The 25,903-nt window shown below is 52.4% G+C and overlaps 1 protein-coding gene across 3 annotated transcripts in view; it reads left to right on the forward strand.

Moving 5' to 3' along the window:
* Nucleotides 1-25,903, forward strand: part of SLC13A2 (solute carrier family 13 member 2) — a 32,941-nt gene that overhangs the window by 3,591 nt on the left and 3,447 nt on the right. For 2 of the 3 annotated variants that reach the window (XM_061390517.1, XM_061390519.1), the window contains 10 exons: nucleotides 14,183-14,311; nucleotides 15,043-15,179; nucleotides 15,287-15,492; nucleotides 16,193-16,373; nucleotides 16,475-16,597; nucleotides 19,125-19,343; nucleotides 19,489-19,577; nucleotides 19,868-19,989; nucleotides 21,449-21,610; nucleotides 22,240-22,377. In XM_061390517.1, coding sequence (XP_061246501.1) covers nucleotides 14,183-14,311; nucleotides 15,043-15,179; nucleotides 15,287-15,492; nucleotides 16,193-16,373; nucleotides 16,475-16,597; nucleotides 19,125-19,343; nucleotides 19,489-19,577; nucleotides 19,868-19,989; nucleotides 21,449-21,610; nucleotides 22,240-22,377 — 1,506 coding nt within the window. Of the gene's footprint in view, nucleotides 1-14,182; nucleotides 14,312-15,042; nucleotides 15,180-15,286; nucleotides 15,493-16,192; nucleotides 16,374-16,474; nucleotides 16,598-19,124; nucleotides 19,344-19,488; nucleotides 19,578-19,867; nucleotides 19,990-21,448; nucleotides 21,611-22,239; nucleotides 22,378-22,845; nucleotides 23,556-25,903 lie in introns of those variants that run through there. The other variant, XM_061390518.1, reaches the window with a different exon arrangement.

Below are 25,903 nucleotides of genomic sequence, written 5' to 3' on the forward strand. Positions count from 1 at the left end.
CGTACATGCCGATCCTGCCAGTGGGCGCTACAGATGCACACCTCGGATGGCGGGGGAAATGTTACCGCTTCCTGCCCACCCCACACAAACAGCAGGACTCATAACTTGGGCTTTCATTTATTAGAGGCCCCCGCTGCATGCCCTGTACCACACATCCAGTAACCCTCTCCCCAATCTTATGAAGCAGGTTCTGACTCCCATTTTGGAAAGTGGTCACCCAAAATCCCAGGGCAGATCCTGGGGATCATCTAGTAAGTAAAAGAAGACAAAATTATGAATCTAAAACTAATACAGGACTTTGGGAAGGATACTTAGAGGTGGAGGTGGCCTTGAAGTACAAGTTTCACAGGAAATCTGTCTCTGGCAAGTCACATAGACAGTGGCAGAGCTGGTGGTGTGGGCTGGCTACAAAGCCTGTGCTGTCTGCCTCCGGAAGGCTGAGACCGATCCTGGCTCTGAACTTGGCCCCATCCCACACCCACTCCCCTGCCACCCGCCAGCTGCTCAATGAGCCAATTGCTCAGAGAGGGAAACTGAGGCAGGCTTTTTATTCAACGTGTTCCAAAAGGATAAGGAACAGGGAGGTAGTGGCACAGCTCCTGGTCAGTGACAAGGCCCCGCTGACCTTTGAGATGACCCTCATCTCAGGCCAAAGCCAGTGGCATCTCTATGATAAGGACCCATTAGACTGGCTTCCAAACAGACTGAGTTAACCAAGTGTGTTAACCCCAGAAGGAAGGCTGGACAGGAACCGTGATTCCCATGTTACTCCCCAGGAAAGTACAGCCCAGAAAGATTTGGTAACCTGCCCACCATCACTCAGGAAAGCCCGAGTCAGTACAAGAAGCCAGGCTTCCTGGTGAGGGTGGGATGTGTCAGGAGGCCCTGTCTTCCCTGGGCTGTACCCCACCTGTCGCCTGCACCCCACCTACCGCCTGCTTCCTGCCTACAGACATTGCCTCCCCTATCCTGACTCAGATGAACTGCCCTGTGTCCTAACTGCGAGGCCAGCCCCTCCACTGGGGCCCTGGCTACCAGTCCCTCTCAAGGACTTTGCTCCTGTAATTATCCTCTCCTCTCCTGCATCATCAACTTTTCCGTCTTTGCCTGATCTCTCCCATCAGCATACAAACAAGCCTTAATACTGCTGCTAAGTCACTTCAGTCGTGTCCGACTCTGTGCGACCCCATAGATGGCAGCCCACTAGGCCCTGCCGTCCCTGGGATTCTCCAGGCAAGAACACTGGAGTGGGTTGCCATTTCCTCCTCCAATGCATGAAAGTGAAAAGTGAAAGTGAAGTCGCTCAGTCGTGTCCGACTCTCAGCGACCCCATGGACTGCAGCCTACCAGGCTCCTCCGTCCATGGGGTTTTCCAGGCAAGAGGACTGGAGTGGGGTGCCATTGCCTTCTCCAAGCCTTAATACGAATCTCATTAAAAAACAAAGTCTCCTTTAATCCTACAGTCCCCGCACGCATGCCCACTTTCTCTGTTCTTCCTCACAACAGAAAGTCTCTGAGATTGTCTACACTGCCCCTCTCTCCTCAGACAGCTCCGCTCCCGAAGGCTCTACCTACCTAGAGGGCTCTCGTCGCGTGCCCGTCAGCATCCATGTCACAGAACCCTTGGTCCCCGCTCACCTTCCTCAACCACTCAGCAGCATGTGTCACAGCCAGTCCCCTCCTCTTTGCTGCGCTGTCTTCTTTTGGCTTCTCCTGGGTTGCCTCTTCCCTTGACTACTTTTCCTGCTCCTTCTCTCTATCGTCACTCCTGCCCTAGTGACCTGTTTTCTCTTGCCTTTAAAAGCACCTCTAGACTGATGATTCCCCAGTTGGTAACTCCAGCTCTAAATTCCAAACTTGAATTACCCAACTAACACGGGATACCTCCCCCCGCCGAACCCTTCCTTTTTACGCAGAATGCCTTTGGCATACTCAAAACACAATCCTGATCCCTCATCTCTCTCCGCTGATTCTCTTTTTGATCTTACGTATCAAGAGAAGGCTCAACGTCTGCCTCAGAGCCATTCCTGGTGCCTGTCTTTCCTTCACTTCCGCAAGCACCAGCAGGTCCTGTTGACTAAATTTCCCCAAAATATACTGAATGGAGTCACTTTCCACTGCCTCCTCTCTGGTCCACGCCACCAGAGTTTCTCTCCCATCCCTACCTGTCCCCAGACCATTCTCTCTCTCTCTCTCTCTCTTTTTTTTTTTTTTCTAGTTGAAGCATATTTGATTTGGGGCTTCTCAGGTGGCTCTGTGGTAAAGAATCTGCCTGCCAAGCAGGAAACACAGGTTCAACCCTGGGTTGGGAAGATCCCCTGGAGAAGGAAATGTCAGCCCACGCCAGTATTCTTGCCTGGGAAATCCCCTGCACAGAGGAGCCAGGCGGGCTAAAGCTCAGGGGGTCACAAAAGAGTTGGACAGGACTTAGCAACTAAGCAGCAACAATAGTTGATTTACAATACTGTGTTAATTTCTGCTGTACAGCAAAGTGATTCAATTGTACATATGTATTTTTTTCATATTCTTTTCCATTATTATTTATCACAGGATATTGAATATAGCTGCAGGTGCTATACAGTGGGACATTATTGTTTATCCATTCTCTATATAATACTTTTTGCATCTGCTAATCCCAAACTCTCAATCCACTTCTCCCCCACCTCCACCCCCACTTGGCAACCACAAGTCTGTTTTCTATGTCCCCAGATCGTTCTTCACCCAAATGCCAGGATGGTCTTTTCCAAACATAAGCTCATGTCACTACCCTGCTTAAAACCCCATATAGGTTTCCTGTCAAACCTAAAATCCAAGCTGTCAGGGAGGCCACAAGTCCCCAGGGCTCCACTCCTGCAGACCCTTCCTCTCCTTCCCTGTATCCTTGTTCTTATTTGCCCTTCTCCAGCCTGGCTTCCCAGGTGGCGCTAGTGGTAGAGAACCTGCCTGCCAATGCAGGAGACATAAAATACACAGGTTTGATCCCTGGACGGGGAAGATCCCCAGGAGTAGGAAATGGCAACCCATGCCAATATTCTTGCCTGGCGAATCCCATGTACAGGGGAGCCTGGCGGGATCACAAAGAGTCAGGAACGACTAAAGCGACTTAGCACTGCAGCCTCCCTAGCTTTCTCTCTGCTCCTCAAATTGCTCATCTTCCTGCCTGGAATATTCTTCTCCCAGAGGCTTCCTTCTTTAGGTGTCCATTGAAATCTACCCGGAAAAAACTTCTCTGAGCAGTCCCAATCATTCATTTTTATAAAAAACCTGTTATTTAAAGGGCTTTCAGTCTCTGAAATGATGTGTTCCCATTTATTCTCTGATCCCCCTACTTTAGAATGTAACCTCCATGAAGGCAGGGACTTTGCCTTTTTCCATGCAGAATCCTCAGCACCTGGCACATAGTAGGTGCTCAACAAATACTTGTCAAATGACTGAGTGAACAAGTGAATGTGGGTAGAGACGGCCCTGTCCTCAATTCCTGTTGAGTCCCTGCTCTCTGCAGTGAATTCCAAGCTTACCTCCACACCCCTGGCCCCTGAAGTGGGTAGGAGGAGGCCCAGAAAAAACTCAGCTCACACCTGTGTCCATATAATACTCGTTGACATTTCTTGAGTATTTTTTATGTGCTGGTCATTATGCCAAGCACTTCAAAGCATTAACCCACTTATTTCTCACAATCATCTCTGAGTTACTATGAGGTTACTACTTCCATCTCCATTTTATAGACATGTAAATCCTGAGTGGTAAAGGAATTTTCCGCAAGTCCCAGCTAGAAAAAGGCAAAGTCTGGACTGGAATCTGGCCTTGGCCGAGGCTATCTAGGGATGCAGGGTGATCCCCTGTCGTGTCACCTCTTGAGCCTTCTGCCTCGTGTTTACCCAGCCATCAATCCTTCCTTCCACTGTCATTCAGTCTAGAATGTCTGTGGAGTCCTTGCTCTGTGCTAGGGGTTGCTGAAAAGGAACACAGATGTTCTGTCTTCAAGTCGCTTTCAGTCTAGAGGACCATGTGTTCCTGCCACCCAGACCATAGCCAGAAGCCTGCAGGAGCTCAGAGGAGGGAGAAAATCCTTCCAACTGAGGAAAGGGAGGATCTGAGTTGGGCCTTGAAGGCGGAGTGAGATTTCAACAGTGAGAAGCATTAGTGGAGGGCAGGCCAGGTGACGAGAATGCTAGGAGCAAAGGCTGGAAATAGTAAGTGTGTTTGAAGAATTGGTAACAGAATCCTAGAAATTCCCATCACCCACTGGCTGGAGGGTTCCTAGTGGTTGGGGGACAGTGGGGTCTGAGATCTCAGTGCTCCCCCAACCCCGCAACCAGATGCCTAAGAATGATGTGCTGGAAACCTTACATCTATTCATTCATTCATCAGGAAAAGTATCACATGACAGTTACTGTTTAGGGGCAGTGGGATGGAAAGTAAGATTCAGGGAACTTGCGATCCTGAGGGTAGGGGTGGGGTAGGAAGACACACAGAAAACACATACTGTCCACACAATGCAAGGCATGAAGCAGGCTGTGACTATGGCTTGGGGAGGAGCTGCTCTAGACAGGGTGACCAGAGAAGGCCTACTGGGGTGCTGACATTTACCTTAGGACCTGACTGGCGAGTACGAGCCAGCCAAGCCCAGCTCTGGGCCAAGAGCTGTCTAGGCAGAACCCACAGTGCAAAGGCCCAAGGCCAGGGGTGAGCCTGGCAAGGAAATAAGGCCAGCACAGCAGGGAGACCCGAGTGAGCAGATGACCTTAGAGAACTGGGGAGAGGTCAGCCAAGGTCAGCCCTGCAAGGTCCAGGGAAGGAGTGAGGATTTTATGCTGAGGGTCAGGAGGGATAAATACTTGCTTAGAGGTCAAAAAGGCAGTAAGTAAGAGTGGCTGTTTTTCAGTCCCTCAGTTGTGTTCAACTCTGCAACCCCATGGACTGCAGCATGCCAGGCTTCCCTGTCCTTTACTATCTCCTAGAGTTTTCTCAGACTCATGTCCATTGAGTCAATGATGCCATCCAACCAAATTAGACCTGAAAATGCAAATATCTCCCAGGATCCAACAGAACCACTCGTGAAAACCGTCTCCCTGTGGTACCGTGTTTGCCAGGACAGAGCTTAGCTGAAATCCAGACTGTATTTACAGCAAGAATAGAGGGCAGGATTTCTTGCTTTGCAGTTTCGTTTGCTTATTTTTGTTGTTGTTGTTGTTGTTTTGGGCCACACTGCTCGGCATGTGGAACTTCCAGAACCAGGGATGGAACCTGCACCCTCTGCAGTGAAAGCATGGAGTCTTAACCCCTGGACCAGCAGGGAAGTCCTTTTGGTTTTTTCATTTTTAGGATCTCTTACTCTTAGGATACAGGAGTAGTAGGTATGTGTAAGCATGCGCACTTTAAGTGCTGTGTGACTAAAATACCCTTGCACGGGTGCTAAGTCACTTCAGTCATATCCAACTCTTTGTGACCCTATGAACTTTTGCCCGCCAGGCTCCTCTGTCTATGGGATTCTCCAGGCTAGAATACTGGAGTGGGTTGCCATGCCCTCCTCCAAGGGATCCACATTTCCTGAGGCTCCTGCATTGCAAGGTGGATTCTTTACCACTGAGCCACTGAGGAAGCCCAAAATACCCTCACTGCCAGCTATTCCTGAACCCCAAAGATGGGCCAGTATGGTGGGCCTGAAAACTGCAAAGCATTTGGACCTCGGTTCTGGGACCTGCCTCTATCTTTTGAGACTTCCTGGACTTGGTTGAGATGGCAGAGCCCAGGAACAAATCAGGGGTTTTTGGAGCCAGATAGATGTGGGTCCAAATCCACTTGGTAGCATGAGCAGCCATGTAACTTTACCAAGCCTCTCACCTCTAAGAGGCCGCTGTCCCAACTAAACGAGATGACCTGTGTGGGTAGACTGCCTGGCACCCAGGGCTCGGTAAACATCCTGTCCCTTCTGCTCCTTGTCTGAATTCCACGCCCCTAGGAAACACAAAAGGGGCTCCCTAGGTGGCTCAGAGATAAAGAATCCACCTGCCAAGCAGGAAATGTGGGTTTGATCCCTGGGTCAGGAAGATCCCCTGGAGAAGGAAATGACAACCCACTCCAGTATTCTTGCCTGGAGAATCCCATAGACAGAGGAGCCTGGTGAGTTTACAGTCCATGGTGTCGCAAAGAGTACAACTTAGTGACTAAGCAACAAGAAAACACAACACAGCATTTCGGGCACTGTGTGGATACCTGACTTACACCGATAGATGTACTTCTTCTTCTATTCATGAAGATGTACTTACTTCTTCTATTCATGAAGACCTTGGTGTTCCCACCAGTGAAACAGGAAGGCAAGGCGTGTCCCCTAGGGCAGTGAAGTGTGGTCCCTGATCAGCCCTGGACTATGCGGAGTCAGGTTTGTGACCTCTGAAGGTCATGAGAGTAGGAGCCAACCTCCAAAGCCAGGGCGATTCCTAGGGAAGAGATAGAAGGTTCCCCAATTCGAAATTTGCCCCCAGATTACCAAATCGTGTCCTCACTTCCAGCACCTGCTAAATGAAGGTCAGGCATGGGAAAACCAGAGAGACTTTAGCAGAACAGTTTCCTGAACAGAATCCAACAGCGCTGCCCAGGGCTGTTGTGGGGATCAGATGCACGGAGGAGTGTGGGAACGCTTCGCTTTTCTTCATCTCTTACCTGCTGGTTTGCTCTTGAGTGGACACAAGCAGATCTGGCCCTGGTCCAAACTCTGATGTCAGGACTCTTCCCCCCACTTTTGTTGTCTCTGACACCCAGACCCATTGTTCTTCCCTTTGGCCTCTTAAAGCAGAAATGATGCAACAAAGGCATTCACATGAAGGCACAGAAATAAACAAAGATCAGCCAAATGAGATCAGGCAGAGGAGAGAAGGTAGTCAGCCTCCATTGCCTGCTTTTGGCAGAGCCTCAAAGGCAAGGGGCGGGGATGCTTTAGAGTGGAGAGAGGTAAGGCTTCAGGTGTGCCCTGACTGGAGGGTGCTGTTAGGGGGACATTGCAGGAAGGCTAACTGGAAGCAGGGCATCCTCTCTGATTGTTTGGAAATCAAATATGGCTTTCACTGGTTGGTCCTGAGTTGGAAGTGGTGGTAGCAAGTGGCGGGCGTAGGGGCAGCCTGCAAAATTAAAGAGACTGGCAAGTCATTGAGCAAATCCTGCCTTGTGGGGGCCAGTTGCTATGGAGATTGTGGTTTGGCTACAGGACTGTGGCTACAGAGACTGAAGGACTTATGTTTGCCTAAGGACTGTCCACGGTTGCCTCTTATGTTTAGTCTCTCAAAAGTTTTAGGCATTTGGATGGGCCTAATATTCCTGGAATATCACACACACACACACACACACACACACACACACACACCACTCTGATCCTCCTTCCCCAAGTCCTGCCACATGGCTCCTCTCCTCAGGGTCATTGTGTCTCTAGACACCCAGGAAAGGCACCTAGAGTTTTCCCCTCCCACCTAGCCCAGCAGCCATCACCCAGACCCTCTGCCTTCCACCTCCTGCTATCTCTGAAGTCTGTCCTCCCTGTCCATCTACGCTGCCATGACCTTCTCTGCGCCCCTGTCATCTCCCCACTGGACAGCCCAGCCTGGCCACCTGTCAACTCCCAGCTTCCATGGCTGCTGATCCATCTGCCACACTGTTGCAGGTGTAAGCCCCCTATTTTTATCTTGAGGCGATTGATTTATTTAATTAGGTGATACGTGCACATTGTACAAAGTCCAAAAGCATGAAAGAATTAAGCATTTTCTTCTGTGATGAATGTAGACATCAAGCCACCATAGGATGAACAATATTTTTGAGTTTGCCACCCACAGGAATCACAGATATTTTCAAATCGTATGAGAGCTATTGCCAGGACCTTGACATACTGTTGACGTTCATCATGACTTTGAAATTACAGTAGCCACTAGCCAGTGAAGAGCTTACTAGTTAAGCGTCACATTATGTTACTATCTTGCCCATTTTTCATATTTTAATAACTGTATTTCAATATAAGTGGTTTCTTTTGTGATCCTGTGCATTTTATTTAATGTATTTAAAAACATTATTCCAAGAAGGAGCTGGAAGGCTTCATCAGGCTGCCAAGGGGATCCTGGTACAAAAACAGGGTAAGAATTCTCGAATTAGAGATTTTCCTATGTGTATACAAATACTTACAGACATTTAAAAAAAATCACATATGCAGCCTCCATGTGATCTTTTAATAGACACACCGACCTGACCACGTCACTCTCTCTGTTTACAGTCCTCCAAGGATCTCCCCCTCTTACCTTTGTCTTCCAGATAAAGTCCTATATTCCTCTCAGGGCAAATGAGACTCTTCCTGAGCATTTGATCCCTTCCCCCACAAGAATGTATGTGATCGTTTGTGCCTCGTTCTGTCCCTCTGTGCCCGCTCCCTCATGCTGACACTTTTCCCCCACCCACCAAACTCCTATTTATCCCTCAGCACCCACTCAGTTTGCTCTCTCTGGAAGCCTTCCTCAGCCCAGACGGAAGGAGGCTCAGAGAAGGGGCCCCTTCTCTGGGACCCCACTCTTTGGTCTCCCCTTTGCAGTGGTGCTGGCTGCCACCCAGGACCTCGCCTCTCTCCCTAGACCCAGTAGTGCTCCCTGCCCGCAGCATCCCTACTTGCCAGGGGCAGAGGAGCAGTGGGAGTAGCCTGCCCTTGGGTTAACCTTCAATCCCCAGGAGGAATAAGATGTAACATCTTTGAGATTGTGGACATTTTTGCCCTAGGCTTCTCTGTGCCAGTAAAGGGTAAAGGCCATGATGCCCTCAGGTCCCCACCCTGTCCACACCCAGGGTCCAGAGTCTGCCCTAGATTCCCTGGCACCAGCATCTTTATTTATACCTCATGCATCCACCCTGGTTCCCCAGCAGCCCAGGAGCACGTTTCTCTGCCAACTTTAACCCAGGCCACCTGCTCACTGTCATCCGCAGTTCTTTACAGCTGAAACCTACATGGTCAAATCCTACATCCTCATAATAACCCAGCAAAGTGGGTGTTTCTCTTATCTCTATTGGTAGATAAGGACACTTCATAAAAGAGAGCAATGTGTATACAGTTGGAAATGTTCAATATTTCTTATTTAAAAAAAAAAAAACCCAAAGCTGAGAGATGTTAAATAGCTTGCCCAAGGACATGCAGCCGTAAAGCTGGGCCTGGGCACTCAGGTTTTCTGACCTCTGACTTTTGTTTCCTATCACAAAAGAAGCAAGCTGCCAGCCTTGGGGTTTGGAAGCCATCTGAGCATTTATCTCATCTGCTCGCTGTTGGTTTTGCCAGGCAGGCAATCCGCCATGACTATGAACCAGCCCACGTAGGGCACTCAGACTCCCTGAGCGCTGGAGCCAGGCCTGAATTATGTCTGTGCCCCAGTGCCTGATATTCATCCACTCATTCATCCAGTGGCAACTCCATAGAGGTGCTAGACACCCTGCTGGTGTGAGCACAAACAGATCCAGACCCTGCTCCCTAGAAAGTACGGTCTGATGGCAAAGATGGATATTCATCATAAGAAATTTGTGAGAGCAAATGTTTAAGTACAGATTGTAATGAGTGCTATGCAGAAGAGGTAGGGGGACTAAGGGTGTAAAAAAAAAAAAAAGAGAATATATACCTGAAACCTGTGGAGCTGAGCAGTGCAGCAGGTTGAGGAGTAAGACAGTTGGGTCCCATGCCAGGCCACCATCTGAGCTTGGCCAGCCCAAGGTGTATAGAGATGGCAGCAAGGCAGAGGGTATAAGGTGGCCTGGGAGGCCAAGTCTGACTCCCAATTGCCCACTTTTGCTTCCTTCTTATTGCACTGGGTCTTTGTTGTGGCACACAAGCTTTCTCTAGTTTGGGAGCACAGGCTCTAGAGCTCATGGGCTCCGTAGTTGCGGTGCGCAGGCTGGGTTGCCCCACAGCATGTGAGATCTTAGCTCCCCAACCAGGGATGGAACCCACATCCCCTGCTTTGGGAGGTGAATTCTCAACCATTGGACCATCAGGGAAGTCCCCCAACTTCTCACTTCTAAAGCAGGGGAATGCAGACCTTGGAATCAGACACATTGAGGGACCAAAGAGAAAGGATCCCCTGGGTTCTGTTCTCATTTCTGAGCCAGGAATGTCACTGACTGCCTGGTGAAGACTCTGGGCCCTTCTCAGAATATTGCTTTGAAATGCACAAAATAAAGTGTATGGGATGGAGAAGGAAACCAATCATTTTGGAACACGGTTATAAAAGTATAAAAAAATTAATTACAGTTCAGAAATATAAGTGTTTCCTTATTAAAGCATTAAATAAGATCCGGTGTTGATATAATTACTACCACAATTTCAAGATAGAGATGGATGTAAACAATATTTTGAGATGCATTTTTGAGATCATTGTAGCCACTGATCTCTGCAGGTCCCTAACAACTGACAATCACAATCGAATATCCTTGACTAAATCGTCATTAGTACCATCAACAGTTGTCTGGTTTGGGGAATTCCCCGGCTGTCCAGTGGTTAGGACTCAGTGCGCTTTCACCACTACGGGCCCCGGGTCAGTCCCTGGTTGGGGAGCTAAGATCCTTCAAGCCTAGAGGCACGGCCACAAAAAAAAACCAGCTCTACAGTTGTGTTGCCTGTGTTCATAACCTTAGTTAGATGTTAGCTAAAAGATGAAATAGTTTTCCCACCCAGCTTCATGGACCCTTGGCATTCCACGCCCAAGTTAAGAGCCCCATGATCCAGGAAGAGCAGGTCAGTGAGTTATGCTACAGCTGGACTGACTGCCTGGGAGGGCGGGATGGGAACACAGGCCCAGAGCCACCAGGGCCAGGGAAGACTGCCAAATGGAACTCTGAACCTGGTTTTGACCCAGAGACACACAGATATGGAGAGGGATGCGGGAAAGTTGTAAAGTACAGAAGCCATAGATTCGACACACTGGTACTCACAGCTCCCTTTGGAGGGTGCAAAAGGAGACCTAGAATTGAAGCAATTTGCCCAGAGCCAGGCAAGGAGAAGTGGCAGGCCCCAGTGAAAATGGTTCTGTTTCGATCCTGGGCTCTAACTCACGCCCATTCACCCTGCTAGCCACAGCAAGCTCAAGACTGAAGGACACCCCCTACCTGCAAGGCGTCAAGCTCAAGGCAGAAGGCAAAACCCTGGGGCTCAAGAACCAGACAGTCTGGATTCTTCACTGATTTGTGTGACTTTGAAATATTTAATTTATTGGCACCTTTATTTCTTCATCTGTGAAAGGAGAACAATGCTATGCTATGCTATGCTAAGTCACTTCAGTCATGTCCAACTCTGTGTGACCCCATAGACAGCAGCCACCAGGCTCCCCCGTCCCTGGGATTCTCCAGGCAAGAACACTGGAGTGGGTTGCCATTTCCTTCTCCAATGCATGAAAGTGAAAAGTGAAAGTGAAGTCGCTCAGTCGTGTCCAACTCTTAGCGACCCCATGGACTGCAGCCTACCAGGCTCCTCCATCCATGGGATTTTCCAGGCAAGAGTACTGGAGTGGGGTGCCATTGCCTTCTCTGAAGGAGAACAATAGTCATTTCTAAATCACAGAGCAACTAAATGTGAAATTGGAACAACCTGAAGCGTGGAGAGCACGATGTCCATGGAGGAGACCTCAACGATAGCTATGCTGCTGTTTTTTACAAAGCTATCTTCTTGAATCAGCGGAATCATTCACCCCAGCTCCCCTCCTCGTCTCTGGCCAAAGAATTCTAGGGGGTGGGGGCCACACTAGGGTCCAGAGGAGCTGGCCTGCCCGTAGTCTGCGGGGGAGGATGGGTAACAGGCCATGACATCAGTGTAACTGAGAAAATGGTTGAAGAAACAGTGATTTCAGCAGAATCTACCTCCAGCTAGCGGAGGAAGAGGTGTAAGTCTCTGCTCAAGGATCAGGCATTCCCCACCCACTGTGCCAATGAGTTTATGTCCGGGGGAGAAAGGTGGTGGACGTTTCATGGACAAAAAAGTGAGCCTGGCATCAGAGATACTTAGTGTGCAGGCTACGTGTCACACCACCCCCTGGCCTGCCACTGATATGACTCCACAGGGAGTGCTCTGGGAATTGTGCAATCCTGGATACCTTGCCTAGGTTCCCACCCGGCTCTGCCCCTCCCTGGTTCTGTGACCATGAGCAAGCCACATACCCCCTGGAGGTCGTCTATAACATGAGACCACCACACCCACCCGTGGCTATAACTTGTTGTTGTTCAGTCGCTCAGTCGTGTCTGACTCTGCGACCCCATGGACTGCAGCATGCCAGGCTTCCCTCTCCTTCACTATCTCCTGGAGCTTGCTCAGACTCATGTCCCTTGAGTCAGTGATGCCATCCAACCATCTCATCCTCATCACCCCCTTCTCCTCCTGCCTTCTATCTTTTCCAGCATCAGGGTCTTTTCAATGAGTCGGCTCTTCCCATCAGGTGCCCAAAATACTGGAGCTTCAGCCTCAGCATCAGTCCCTCCAATGAATATTGAGGACTGATTTCTTTAAGGATGGACTGGTTTGATCTGCTTGCAGTCCAAGGGGCTCTCAAGAGTCTTTTCCAACATCACAGTTCAAAAGTGGCTCTAACTACAAACTTGAAAACGCCCAGCTCCTAGAAGTTACTCAGTAAACAGCAGCTTCCTCTCCCTGAGACCTTCCTTCCAACCTCAGGGTACTAAGGGCCTGAGGTATAAGGGGGGAGCCCAGCCCATACCAGGTGGAGAGGGCAAGAGGGGCAGGGCAGCTGAGACAGGTAAGAGAGGAGGGGCCCCCCAGCCGCTTTGTCCGAGCAGGCAGCCCCTTCCTTTGGCAAACAAAGAGTGAGCAGGTGCCCCTGAGAAGGCTTGGATCCAAGTACCCCTCCTGGAGGCTTCCTTCTGGCTAATGATTCCCCTGCCTGCCCTCCCTCCCCTGGCCTGCAGAGAGGCCCCGTAAAGGTGGGTGGGCCCCTGATGTCTTGGTTGGCCGACTTCCTGCTCTAGGTCCCCTACCAGGCCTGAAGTCAGGCCTTCCTAGCTTTGGGAGCTTCCTGAGGGAAAGGGGGGGGCCTCTGGTACCCCAAGACTCACAAAGCCATGACTCAGGGTTTACTCCACAATTCTCCATACAACACAGGGATGGTGGAACTTTTCAGATATTGTATTTTTTTTTTTAATGTTTATTTACTCATTTGGCTGCTCTGGGTCTTAGTTGCAGCCCACCGGAACTTCATTTGTCGTGTTCGGGGTCTTTATTGTCATGTCCCGATCTTTCAGTTGTGGCCTGTGATCTCTAAGTTGCAGTATGTGAACTCTGGGTTCTGGCATGTGGAATCTAGTTCCTCGACCAGGGATAGCACCTGGGCCCCCTGCATTGGGAACTTGGAGTCTTAGCTACTGGACCATGAGGGAAGCCCCTCACATATGCTAGAAATGTGAATGACACCTCCTGGAGTTGTGCAATGCAGTGGTCATGCCAGGATCACTTGGAAGGAGACTCCTGGCTTTCCCAAAACTTTTCAATGATTAGTGAATCATTCAGAAAAGATTTGCTCTGAAGCCTCCTGGGTTCTGAACTCCGAGGATCCAGATGCTGCAAAACTGACTCTGTTCACATGGAACTCACCTGCTAGCAGAAGGAACAATTACTATTTAAGCGTCATACAAAGATGTATTCTTATAGACTCTTGATAAAGGAGGGGAGGTCAGAGCTCCAGGCGGTGCTCCACAATTCCCAGGCCCCGGTTTCATTGAGATGAGCCCCCCATCTCATTTAAGACTCCTCATCCAAGCCCCCTGCAATCCCCAAGGGGATAGGATTATATTCAACAGATGGATTATAATGTCTAGACTCCCCAGGGCTAAATACAAGGTGGTCAGTGCTTTGCTTTCTATTTCCATTTTTAGTTTTTTTTTTGGGGGGCGGGGCACACTGCATGGCACAAAGGATCTTAGTTCCCTAACCAGGGATTGAATCTGTACCCCCTGCAGGGGAAGCGCAGATTCTTAACCACTGGACTGCCAAGGAGGTCCCTATCCCCATTTTTAAATGAGAACTTGGGTTTGGGAATCAAGGGCTGTGAGTTTTACAGGGTCTCCCTGCACTGTTGCAAATGGTCTGTTTCCTCTGGGGACAGGAAGTGATGTGATTTTGAGATACAGACCTGCCCCCTCCAATAGCTTGCTATTCCCCTCCTGCCTGCAGGAAGCCTGTTGTGCCTACACCATCATCCTCATGGCGCTGCTCTGGTGCACCGAGGCGCTACCGCTGGCCATCACTGCCTTCCTCCCCGTCATCATGTTCCCCATGATGGGCATAATGACTGCTTCCACGGTAAGCCTCCCCATTCACAGGAGGACATGCTCCCAAGGATGGAGGGGTCTGCCCTAGGATGGTGATGATGGAAGAAACCTCATCAGAGGCAGAGCGCATGGAAGATGGGTCCCTGCCTCTGCCTGGCAGGTCGGGGAGCACAGAGGGAGGAGTCAGCTAGAAGACCAGGAAGAAGGCATTCTAGAAATGCCAGGGGCACAGTTGGTGTCAAGAGTTAATTCAAAGTGGAAGCAATTAGGCCTAGGCTAGGGAGGGAAAGGGGGCTTGATAGCCAGCCAAAGAGTCTGTCTCCTTCTAATTCGGTGGTTCTGAAACTTGAGCACGCACCATGATCACCTGCAGGGCCAGTTAAACAAAGATTTTGCTGGGCACCACCCCAGAGTTTCTGATTTCATAGATCTGGGGCAGGGTCTAAGCATTTCATTTCTAGCACGTTCCAGGCCAGTGATGATGCTGACCCAGGGACCACAGAGAACCACAACTTTAGATTCTGAAACAGCATTAAATTCTCCCAGTCAGTGGTTTTAAGCATGGAAGGATTCAGGTTGGACGATCTCTCAGTCATTGCTGACGGGAGAACGGGTTAATCAGAAAGAGAGGAAACTGCTTAATATGCAACAATGGGGGATCCAAAGACCATTTCCATTTGGGTCCAAGAGCCCAGGGAACCAACCTCTTTCTGTTGGCAGAAATAGCAGCGTCAGCACCCTGTAAGCCCTGTCCCCACGCAGGTCAGCCTTGAGTACCTGAAAGACACCAACATCCTATTCATTGGGGGGATGATGGTGGCCCTTGCCGTGGAGACCTGGAATCTGCACAAACGCATCGCCCTCCGCGTGCTCCTCATCATCGGGGTGCGGCCCGCCCTGTGAGTCCCCACAGACCAAGACGGGAGGGCCTGGGGTGTGGGCATTCTGGGCCGCCAGCCCCTGCAGGAATGCTGGAACACCAGTGTGTGGGTCTGTCCATCGCCAGGCTGATTCTGGGCTTCATGTTGGTTACGGCCTTCTTGTCCATGTGGATCAGCAACACGGCCACCACCGCCATGATGCTGCCCATAGCCCACGCCGTTGTGGAGCAGCTGCACAAGATGCCCACAGACAGGGATGTTGAGGAGGGCAGGCACAACCCTGCCTTTGAACTCCAGGAACAGAAGGAAGAGACCAAGCTTGATGAGAAAGGTGAGGCCAGGCCCTGTCCCAAACCCCTCTTGGGGAGGGTCTGAGATGATGTTCATGATAGGAGGAGTCATCTGAGCACCGATTTTTTTTTTTAATTTTTGGCCACACCCCCACGGCATGTGGGACCTTAGTTCTCTGACTGGGGATCGATCCTACACCGCCCCCCCCCCGCCCCTGCTTTGGAGCACAGAGTCTTAACCGCTGGACCATCAGGGAAATCCATATCTTGGCAACTTTTGGGACAGAAGAGGGAAGCAAGAAGTTCAGTGACCAGCTTGTCCTGGTGGGCTGAGATTTTTCCTGGTTTTGAAATGAAAAGTCCCACAGGCTGGGAATTCCCTCAGTCCTGGGCAAACCGAGATGCTAGGTGACCCTGGCAGGCCGAGAGCAGGAGCCTGGGTGGGCTGTCAGGGGTCCGGGCTCCACTCTTCCTGTGCAGCTTGGATAATCTTCTTCCCTTCTCTGTGTCTCAGTTTCCCTCTCCTGAGAGGGGTTGGGCCAGGTGGTATCCGAGGGTCACTCCATCCTGAGACCCCAGGGAGTGCCTGTCCTTCCAGACCTGGGGGCAGCCTCGGCCCTCCCCCCAGCCTGGGTCTAGGCTGCTAAGTGACAAGGCACCTCAGAGGCCATGGAGCCCCTGCCATGCTCCCCGAATCTGGCCCTGCACCCACTCCTGACCCCAGCTCTCCCTTGTTCCCAGACAACAAGCAGGATTGCCCTGCTCTACCGACTCCTTCGGAGTCCAAGACACAGCAGAACAAGGAGCAGCTCCGCTTCAGCCAGGGACTGAGCCTGTGTGTGTGCTACTCGGCCAGCATCGGGGGCATCGCCACGCTGACCGGCACCACCCCCAACCTGGTGCTGCAAGGCCAGGTCAACTCGTGAGTGATTGAGGGGGAGAGGGTCTGCATTCTGACTGGGGGACAAAGGGAGCTGGCTTGTCACCAGGCAATGCCACACAGCAGCCCTTATTCCCCTTCAGGATCTTCCCCCGAAATGGCAACGTGGTGAACTTTGCCTCCTGGTTCGGCTTTGCCTTCCCTGCCATGATCATCTTACTGCTGCTTTCCTGGGTGTGGCTACAGATCCTCTTCTTAGGATTCGAGTAAGTGGCAGAAAGGGGAAGAGATGCCCGGGTGCCAGCCCTTACCCGTTGGGAGCGCCCAGCTGGGTACCCAGGTAGCCTTTTGGGAAAGGACATAGTCACCATCTCAGTGAGCAAACCTCTCCCTCCGGAGGCCCTTCTATGCCCTTGGTCCCCCATTGGAGGGAATGATTGGAGAGTATTATCCCATTTATTATATAAGCAAACTGAGGTTCGGGCCATGGTCCGTAGCTAGACATGTCAGTGCTGGGACTGAAAACCAGATCTTCTGGTGCCCAGGCCAGGTCCCACTCCATAATGACCCACAGCCCTCTCGCAGGTGCTGAAGGAGTGCACGCTACGAGCTTGTCAGTTATAGAAGTGCTGACGCTTGTGCTCCTACTGTGTGCCTGGTCCTGAAAACACTGCAAGCGCTAGGCACAGGCCTTGTCCTTGGGGCTCACCATCTAAGGGGTGATGACAAGGTGGGGGCAGTGACAGACAGAAGCCTAGGTGCTGTGGGAATACAGCCCAGGAGAGCAGAGACTCCAGAAGGCCCCTGGCAGAGGTGACACCTGAACTGAATCTTGCTGAGTTAGAAGTCAGCCAGGTAGAAGATGAAGTAAAGACATTCAGCAGCAGGAATAGCTTGTACAAAGAGGCAAGAAAGAACATGCTGGGTTTGGGGAAACTCCAGTTCTGTGTGGTTGAAACATAAAGAGCAAAAAAAGGAGAATCAGGGGGCTTCCCTGGTGGTCCAGTAGTTAAGAATCTGCCTTCCAATGTAGGGGACACAGGTTCTGTCCCTGGTCAGGGAACTGAGGTCCCACATGCTGCTGGGCAGCCTAGCCACCACAACCAGAAGGAAGCCCACATGCTGCAACTAAGACCGGATGCAGCCAAAAAATACTTTTTTAACCACAAAAGAAAAAACATTAATTGCAAAAGAAAAAATGTAATTGTTTTTAAAAAAGGAGTATCAGGATACACATCTGGAGAAGAAGGCAGGGAGAAATTATGGGGGAATCTTATGTGCCACCTTGTTCTTGAGGCCAAGAGTAGTAAGGAGGTTTTATTCTGACTTCCAGCCCTTGTCACTAGAGCTCCAAGTTGAAAATCACGTGAGACCTTGCTGGGGCTCAGTAGGAATCGAGTCTGGGATTGATTAATGATGTCTGCTATGAGTCCAACCTAGGAGTGGTGGTATGAGTGTTACTGTGATATAAGTTGTTATTTGTCCTTCCTACCCAGGAAGGGGGTGGTCACTGAAAGTTTTAAAGCATCGTTGCTATAACATTGCTTGGGCAGGTGCAGGGAAATTGGGTTGGGGTTGGGGCTGATACAAAGCAAAGTGTTAGTCAAAGAGACCAGCACAGTGCCAAGCACCATAAAGGATTTAAACATGTGTGAAACATGATTTTTGCCCCCAAGGAACTCACAGTCCAGCAGGGGAGTTGAGATTTGCCCAAGCAAAGAGTTAAACATCAACGTGAGTTAAACCAGTGCATGTGGAACAGGCTGCAGACCCCTGTGCTTCTTTGGACAGTGTGGGTGGGGCTCAGGCTGGCAGAGGGCGCCCAGAAGCAGTAGGAGAGGGAGGGGAGGATTTCTTGAAAAGTTATTGGAGGAGAGGAGTGATGAGTCAGGGCCAGAAGGAAGCACAGGGTCCAGGCTTCTGGGGCCTTCTCACTCTGAGCAAGGGAAAGCTCAGCACAAGAAAACTCCTGGAAGCATGGAGGGGTCAGTGAGACAGATGGCGCAGGGCCAAGTACAGGGAAGCCCCACCCCCTACCAGCCCCTCTGCTAAATAAGAGCCCTGACAAACCAGTTGTCAGTCACTCAGTCGTGTCCAACTCTTTGCAACCCCACAGACTGCAGCACACCGGGCTTAGCTGTCTGTCACCATCTCCCAGAGCTTGCATTCATGTCCATTGAGTCGGTGATGCCATTCAACCTTCGCATCCTCTGTTGTCCCCTTCTCCTCCTGCCTTTAGTCTTTCTCAGCATCAGGGTCTTTTCCAATGAGTCAGCTCTTGGCATCAGGTAGCCAAAGTATTGGAGCTTCAGCTTCAGCATCAGTCCTCACAATGAATATTTAGGGCTGATTTCCTTTAGGATTGACTGGTTTGATCTTGCAGGCCAAGAGACTCTCAAGAGTTTTCTTCAACACCACAATTAGAAAGCATCAATTCTTCGGTGCTCAGCCTTCTTTATGAATAGAGTTTATAAACCAGAGTCTTCTGCTTTTCTTCCAGAATGTTGGGGGCATCAAAGTCTTAGTGTAGTAACCCTAAGGAGGCCTCTGCATGTCTCAGCCTTTAAGACACAGGCACTCCTGGGAGTTCCCTGGTGGTCCAGTGGTTAACACTTGAGCTTTCACTGCTGTGGCCCAGGTCAATCCCTGGTCAGGGAACTAAGATCCCACAAGCAGCTTGTCGAGGCCTAAACAACAACAATCAAAAAGAAACAAAACCTCAGGCACTCAGAGCCCCTTGCTCCCCTGCCTGGTGTGGGGGCCCTCACAAGCTGTCCCCACCCCCACCTGCAGCTTCCGGAAGAACTTTGGCTTGGGGGAACAGAGCAAGAATCAGGAGCGAGCAGCTTTCGAAGTCATCCGGAGAGAGCACAAGCTGCTGGGCCCCATAAACTTCGCGGAAAAGGCTGTCACCTTCCTCTTTGTCTTGTTGGTGGTGCTCTGGTTCACTCGGGAACCAGGCTTTTTCACAGGCTGGGGTAACCTGGCTTTTTCCGATGAGAATGGGAAGAGGTGAGGATTGTGGGGAGGAGGAATACTTCTGGGAGGAGGGAAGGAAGCAGGGCCCCCAACTCAGAACAGGAGGGAGGCCCCCCTCCCCCTCATGACCCTGAGTAGCCTTGAGCCTCTAAACCTGCCCTCCCTGCCCCACCCACAGCATGACATCCGATGGAACAGTAGCCATCTTAATTGCTGTAATTATGTTCATCGTGCCCTCCAAGATCCCAGGGCTGACTCAGAAACCAGGTAAGCACCTGGCCTGGGGCAGGGAAGGGCCTCTGGGCAGACCCTGCCTTCTGGCACTCAGCCCCACTCCCACCATACTTGGCAGGAGTAGACAAAGCCCAGAGAAGCTGGGCTGACTTGCCAAGGGCACAGGGACTCAGGGACAAAGCCAAGATGTGGCAGAACTGAGGGTCCCTCTCTTCCATGCATTAAGCTCTGATCAAGACCGCTTGGACAGCCCCCAGGGGGAGGGGAGGGGAGGGAAAGCCTGTTGGCTCCTGGTGACCCAACTTCTTCTGCTTGGGGAGTAGGAAACCCAGGGAAGCTGAAGGCCCCTCCTGCCCTCCTCACCTGGGATATAGTAAAAAAGAAAATGCCTTGGAATATCGTGATCCTTCTGGGTGGTGGCTTTGCCCTGGCCAAGGGCAGTGAGGTGAGAGACCCCATCCCCTCCGCAGCCTCGTTGGTGGGAGACCCTGTGACAGGGAAAGAGGGGCCCTGCTTCTCTCCCATCCCGGGCAGCCCTGACCCCCCACATGGGAGCCCCCTGGTGGGCAGAGCCTTTGCAGCAGCTGGAGAGACAGGTAAGAGCCCTAAGGGAGGGAGAGAAAACACGGGCCACAGGGAGCTCTGCCCAGTCAGGTTCTCAAAGCCAAAGAGAAGGCAGGATTTTCTGGTGAGCAGGGACTGTACTCAGGACCACCCAGGCCCTTCCCTCACCCCCTGCTGGACAGAGAACACCTCAGCTTTAACACCAGGGAATGAACGGAAGGCACTGGGTTGATGCAGTTTGTTGGCTGAAGCCACCAGGGGGTGCCACGATCATACCCAGCCAGGCTCTGGGGACCGGGTCATCATTCTGCAGAGCCTCCATCCAAGAGGGGAATCATGAACCTGCACCCCTAGGCCTTGGGATTCTGGCTAAGCTCGTTCACTGCATAGACAGGAGCTTTCCTGGGTCAAGGATTGGTTAGTTCAACCATCAAGCACTCAGTAACTGTGCCAAGCTCTGTAATGGGTGTTGAGTGCTAAGTGGGTGATGATGTATAAAATAAAGTCCCAGCTCCCTGGGATTTACAGTCTGGCATTACAGGAGCTCTTCTGACCCTGTGACTGTCCCTGTCCCCCTGCCAGCCTGTTCCCAGTTTCTACCAGGGCCCTTCCCCCTCTCCCTCCTTGCCAGGAGCAAGGTCCCTTCTTTCCCAACCTGCTGGGCTGGTGGGGGCTGGGAGAGGGCTAAAGTTGGCCAGGGACCCCCAGAAGAGAGGTTGGGAGAACAGGAGTCAGTGGGGCCAAAGGTCTTTTCTCCCACCAAGCCCCACGTTTCCCAAGAAAGCCCTTTGACCCCTTCTCTTTGCTACCCATCTCTTTCTTCCCACATCCAACTGTCCTTCAAGAGGAAGAAAGGGGGCTTCTCTGGTGGCTGAGTGGTAAAAAATCCACCTGCCAATGCAGGAGACACGGGTTCGATCCCTGCTCCGGGAAGCTCCCAAATGCCATGGAGCAACTAAGCCCATGTGCCACAACTGCTGAGTCTGTGCTACTGAAGCCCACACGCCCCAGAGCCCGCGCTCGGCAACAAGAGAAGCTACCAGCAATGAGAAGCCCGCGCACCTCAAGTAGAGAGTACTACCCCTTGCCGCGACTAGAGAAAAGTCCGTGCAGCAACAAAGATCCAGCACAACCCAAAATTAATTAATTGATTTTAAAAAAAAGCAGGAGAGGGAGACTTTGGTTTCAGCTGGGTCTCTTCATTCCCTCCCAAGCTGCCCTTGACCCTGAAGACTCTAGAGAGGTGTGGGCAAGAGCAGGACCCTCCCCAGAGCCTCAGCCGGGGACTCTGGAGCCCCAGGTGGCCCAGCCTCTCACCCACCACCCTCCTCTGCCTGCAGGAATCGGGCCTGTCGAAGTGGCTGGGGGATAAGCTGACCCCACTGGAGAGTGTGCCGCCTGCTGCCATCGCCTTTATCATCTGCCTCCTGATTGCCGTCTTCACGGAGTGCACCAGCAATGTGGCCACCACCACACTCTTCCTGCCCATCCTGGCCTCCATGGTGAGCTTGGACCGGGAGACACACCTCCTCCAGGGAGCCCTGTTGCCCATCCCAGCCAGGGTCAGAGCAACCGTCTGCCCCCTCCCTCCTCTCACTTCTGAGAAAAGACCCCCGAGCCTCCACCCTTCCCCAGGCTCTTCAGTAACCTTGGGCCCCAAGGCCTTCTGGCCCCTGACTCACTCCATCCCTGGTGACGTCACCTCTGGAGTATCCTGCCGGGGCTTACTGGTGGCCCCACCCCACATCCCTGGCCCAGTTCCGGTTCTGGTCGTTCCTGAGGTGACGGCGTGAAATTGCTTCCTGGAGCGTCCCTAGCCCCTGCTTCCCCAGGAGCGTTCCCACAGCCTTTGATGACAGCACCCTGAGCCCCTTTGAGATCCGTTTTATGAGTCCCTCCCCTTCCCACGCCCCACTGGGCAGGGCCGCACACTTATCCCCTCCAGAGAGGTCAAGGGGCCCTTCCCAGGTCACCCAGTGCCCTCTGGCAGAAGTGGTGGGCTCATGGCCAGAGTGTGTATTGGGGTGGGGGTGGGGCTTGGCCCTCAGAGAGGGAAGGAGAATTGGGGGTCAGGCCTTCCCCTCTGGGAGGGGGGCTGAGACCTGCTCTGCCCCACGGTCTCCCCCTCCAGTCCCAGGCCATCTGCATCCACCCTCTCTACGTCATGCTCCCCTGCACCCTTGCCAGTTCCCTGGCCTTCATGCTCCCTGTGGCCACCCCGCCCAACGCCATCGCCTTCTCATTCGGAGGCCTCAGAGTGACAGACATGGTGAGTGGCAGGGGTCTCAAATGCCTCAGCACGCACCGCCCTGTCTTTCCACCTTGATGGGCCACCGAGTAGCTTAAAGCCTCTGAGATCCTCGGAGTTGACAGTGGACCCCGCTGGGGTGGGTGACGGGGGGGAGGGGAGGGCATGGTCCCCACTTGAGGGTCTCCGGGCCCTGCCAGGCCTAGACCACTGAGAGGGAGAGAAGGAGTGAGGAATGTAGGGGCACCGAGAGGCCAGGCACCCACACCTGGGAGCTGGACTCAGGGCCCTGGGAGCGCCCCTTCCCCGTCAGCACTGGAGTAGAGGCAGTGGTGGGGACGTCGCCTTGTGCCGCAGGTTAGACTTCAAAGAGGACTTCCCAGGGAGAGTTTTGCTAGTGAGAGAGCTCCAAGCACCCGTGAATACCTAAGGGATAGGTGCTGGCCCAGCTCAGCGCCCACACATTCAGACTGGCTCTCCTCACCCCAGGCCCGAGCGGGATTCATGCTCAACATCATCGGGGTTCTGGTCATCACACTGGCCATCAACAGCTGGAGCATCCCCATGTTCGACCTGCACAGCTTCCCCTCCTGGGCCCAGTCCAACACCACAGGCCTCTGTGGGGTCAGCCAGGCAAATGTCACAACATCTAGCCCCTAGTCTGAGGGATAATCTGGCCCAAGCCAGAAAGACCCACCTCGTTCCTACTCTTGTGAGCTGGGAGGGGACACCAGGCTCCAAGCCAAACTCTGAAAGGCACATGTATATCTAACCTCCTGTGTGTCTGCAAGGAAGAGGCATGTGAGCTCAGTCCTGTGTGTCTGAGGAAAGTGTGTGTATGTACATGCGTGTGTGTGTAAAGATGGTGTGTCATGTGAGGATGTTTGGCAAGGGGGGATTGTGTGTGTGCACATGATCCAAGGTGTGTACACTTGACCGTGTACCCGTGTGAGGTCACAGGCATGACAGCTTGCTCTGTCTGGCACTCCAGCTCTTTGTCTCCCCAGCTTGGTGGGCGACCAGGCCCCTTTGTCCTCTATTTATTGAAACTCAGGCTTAGAGCCGCCTGGGCAGCAAAGCCTACCAGCAGTTGTCATGGCAACAGTCTCTGGGACCGGCCTAACATACTGAGTTCTCCCCAGCCTCTCAGGTTTGGGGGGAGGGTTCAAATATCTGCCCCATTAAAGTTTTGCTGTAGAGTGTGTGGTTGGTTTTTCATGGCACTTTCCAGGACTGGGTCCCCACACGTGGTTCAGGCCCCAGGTTGGGGAATACGCTGGGAGGGGACCTGGCATCTATCCTGGATGGCGGCCCCCTTGGCTCCCTTCCCACCCAAGGGAGAAGGTAATGGCCAGGAACCTCTGCCAAGGCCAGTCGGAGTGGGCGCAGCCACCCAGGAAAGCAGCACTGACATCACCTGGCCTGGCTAATTGGGAGCTGCCAGTCCCTGCGTGTCTTAGAGAAAACCAGCCTCCCGGTTCCCAGAGCACTCCCTGGGCATTTACATAAAACCCTCTGCCCCTGCCAACTCCTCACGGACCCCTCCACCAGCTGGAAAAACCAGTCCCTCCAGACCAGGGGAGGCAGGCTGACCCATGCTAAGGGCCCAGAAAGCTGGACCCTCACCCAAAATGGCAGCCTGCAGCAGGACGCATACACGTGAGGCTCACAGGAACAGGTTCAGAGCCAGCCATGGCCTTCCGAGTCCAGGACCGGACCGCACTCTGGATCATTCTGCTTCCCAACCTACCTTCCCCAGCTCTGCCTTCATGAATTCCAGAGTTTTCATTATCTGGCAAAGTCAGGTGGGGGTGGGGAAGGATGTTACCACGTCCTTCATCCATGCTGGGAGCTCAACACCCCTTCCTGGCTGGAAGGTCACCTAGATGGAAATTTCCAAACATCTTGTCCAGTTCCCTTGTGCAGCCAGAGGGAAAAAAAAAAGATTTTTTTTTTCCCTCATGCCCAGTAAAATTGGGAGCTGAGTTGTGAAGAGAGAAAACCAAAAAGGATTTCATTCTGGATTTCCCCCTGGGCTGGGGCTGGCGGGGGTTCAGGGTTGATGGGAGGCATAGATGGGAGGAGGCTGCTGTGTGGGGTAGGGGGGGGACATGGCTGTCCCCAGGGGACAGGGGATGCTGACAGGACATGCCAGACATCCAGCAGAGTGAAGAGTGTCAGGAGCGGGGCCCAGCCCCCCAGGCTGGCATTCCTCACTCATGAAGCACAGTCATAAATCACGGCTCCCACCCAGACCCACACTAGGACCCCACCAAGGCCCCAGGCGACAGCCCCCACCCCCACTGGGAGCGGGCTGGCCCCAGAACGGTGAGACTCCTCCGGGGGCTTACCCACAATGCAGTGGGCTCCCAAGGGGGAGAACACTCTGCAAACTAGGACTTTCTTTGCCACCCTGGTTGGGTACCCACAGTCCAGCCCTGGCTGGGGAACAGTTGGGCATGCTTCCTAGGGGACACATGCCCTCCAACTGTTCTCAGCTCCCCTTCATACCTGTCTGATTCCCCCTCAGTCCTGCTCAGAGAGGGCCAGATGTGCATTGAGGTCACACAGCAGCCCCAGGGGGATGAGGACTGTCTTCTCAGAGAAGGAGGTGGATGAAAAGTGGCCTGAGGGGTGAGGGGGCGGCAATGGTGGGTGCCCTGGCAGAGCACAGGGCAGGCTTCCCCGGATGCATAGAAATCACCTTCCACAGCAGGCGGGAGGGCAGAGACGGGAGGCAGGCGGCACCTGTCAGCCTAATCACCATCATTAGCTGGGCAATAAAGTAGCACAGAGGGGCGGAGCCGGACTTTGAAGGAAGGGCCTGTCAACCCAGGTCGGGTTCGAGCAGGTGGCCTAGCAGCTCAGCCGCTCCTGGGCACACACGCTCTGGGCCGCAGGAAGATGGGGCTTTGCAGAGACGGGGGTCTATGCCCTCCCAGCCTGGACCCCACCCTCTCCCCCATGGCTTCCAGGAAGGCAGCAAGGGGCTTTGGGTGTCTCCTGCCAGCTGAATTTGTGCAGTGCTGGGACTCAAGAACGTCTATCGTAGTGAGTTCCCCATTGCTAGGGGAGATCAATGAGGCCTGAACAACTTGAGGACAGTCTGCCTGACACGCCGTGCCCCCAGTTCCTAGCAACAGTCTGGTGACTGTTGTATGAATGATAAACATATTAGAAGAATGCGAGTGTTTCTTGCTTCTGGAGAGAAGTCTGACCTCAAATCCCCTTTCCAGGCTGCTGTGTGTGGAGTGCTGTGTGATCTTGAGCCAATGTCACCTTTTAGGCTCATCAGATAGACCCAGTTTTCCCCTGCCCCTGTTCCCTAGGGCCCTGGGAATGTCCCTGGTAACCTCCTCCCTTTTCTTGCTGGCCAACCCCAGCCCCAGAGGCAACTGTAGCAGCAAGAAGGCCTAGCAAAGAGCTACCAAGCCAAGTGTTTTTGTTTTTTTTTTTTAATGGGTTTTTAAAAATATTTATTTGTTTATTTGGCGACGTTGGGTCTCAGTTACGGCACGCAGGATCTTTCTCGTGGCATGCTAGATCT

The sequence above is a fragment of the Bos javanicus genome, chromosome 19 (genome assembly GCF_032452875.1).
Source record: "Bos javanicus breed banteng chromosome 19, ARS-OSU_banteng_1.0, whole genome shotgun sequence".
NCBI classification, from domain to species: domain Eukaryota; kingdom Metazoa; phylum Chordata; class Mammalia; order Artiodactyla; family Bovidae; genus Bos; species Bos javanicus.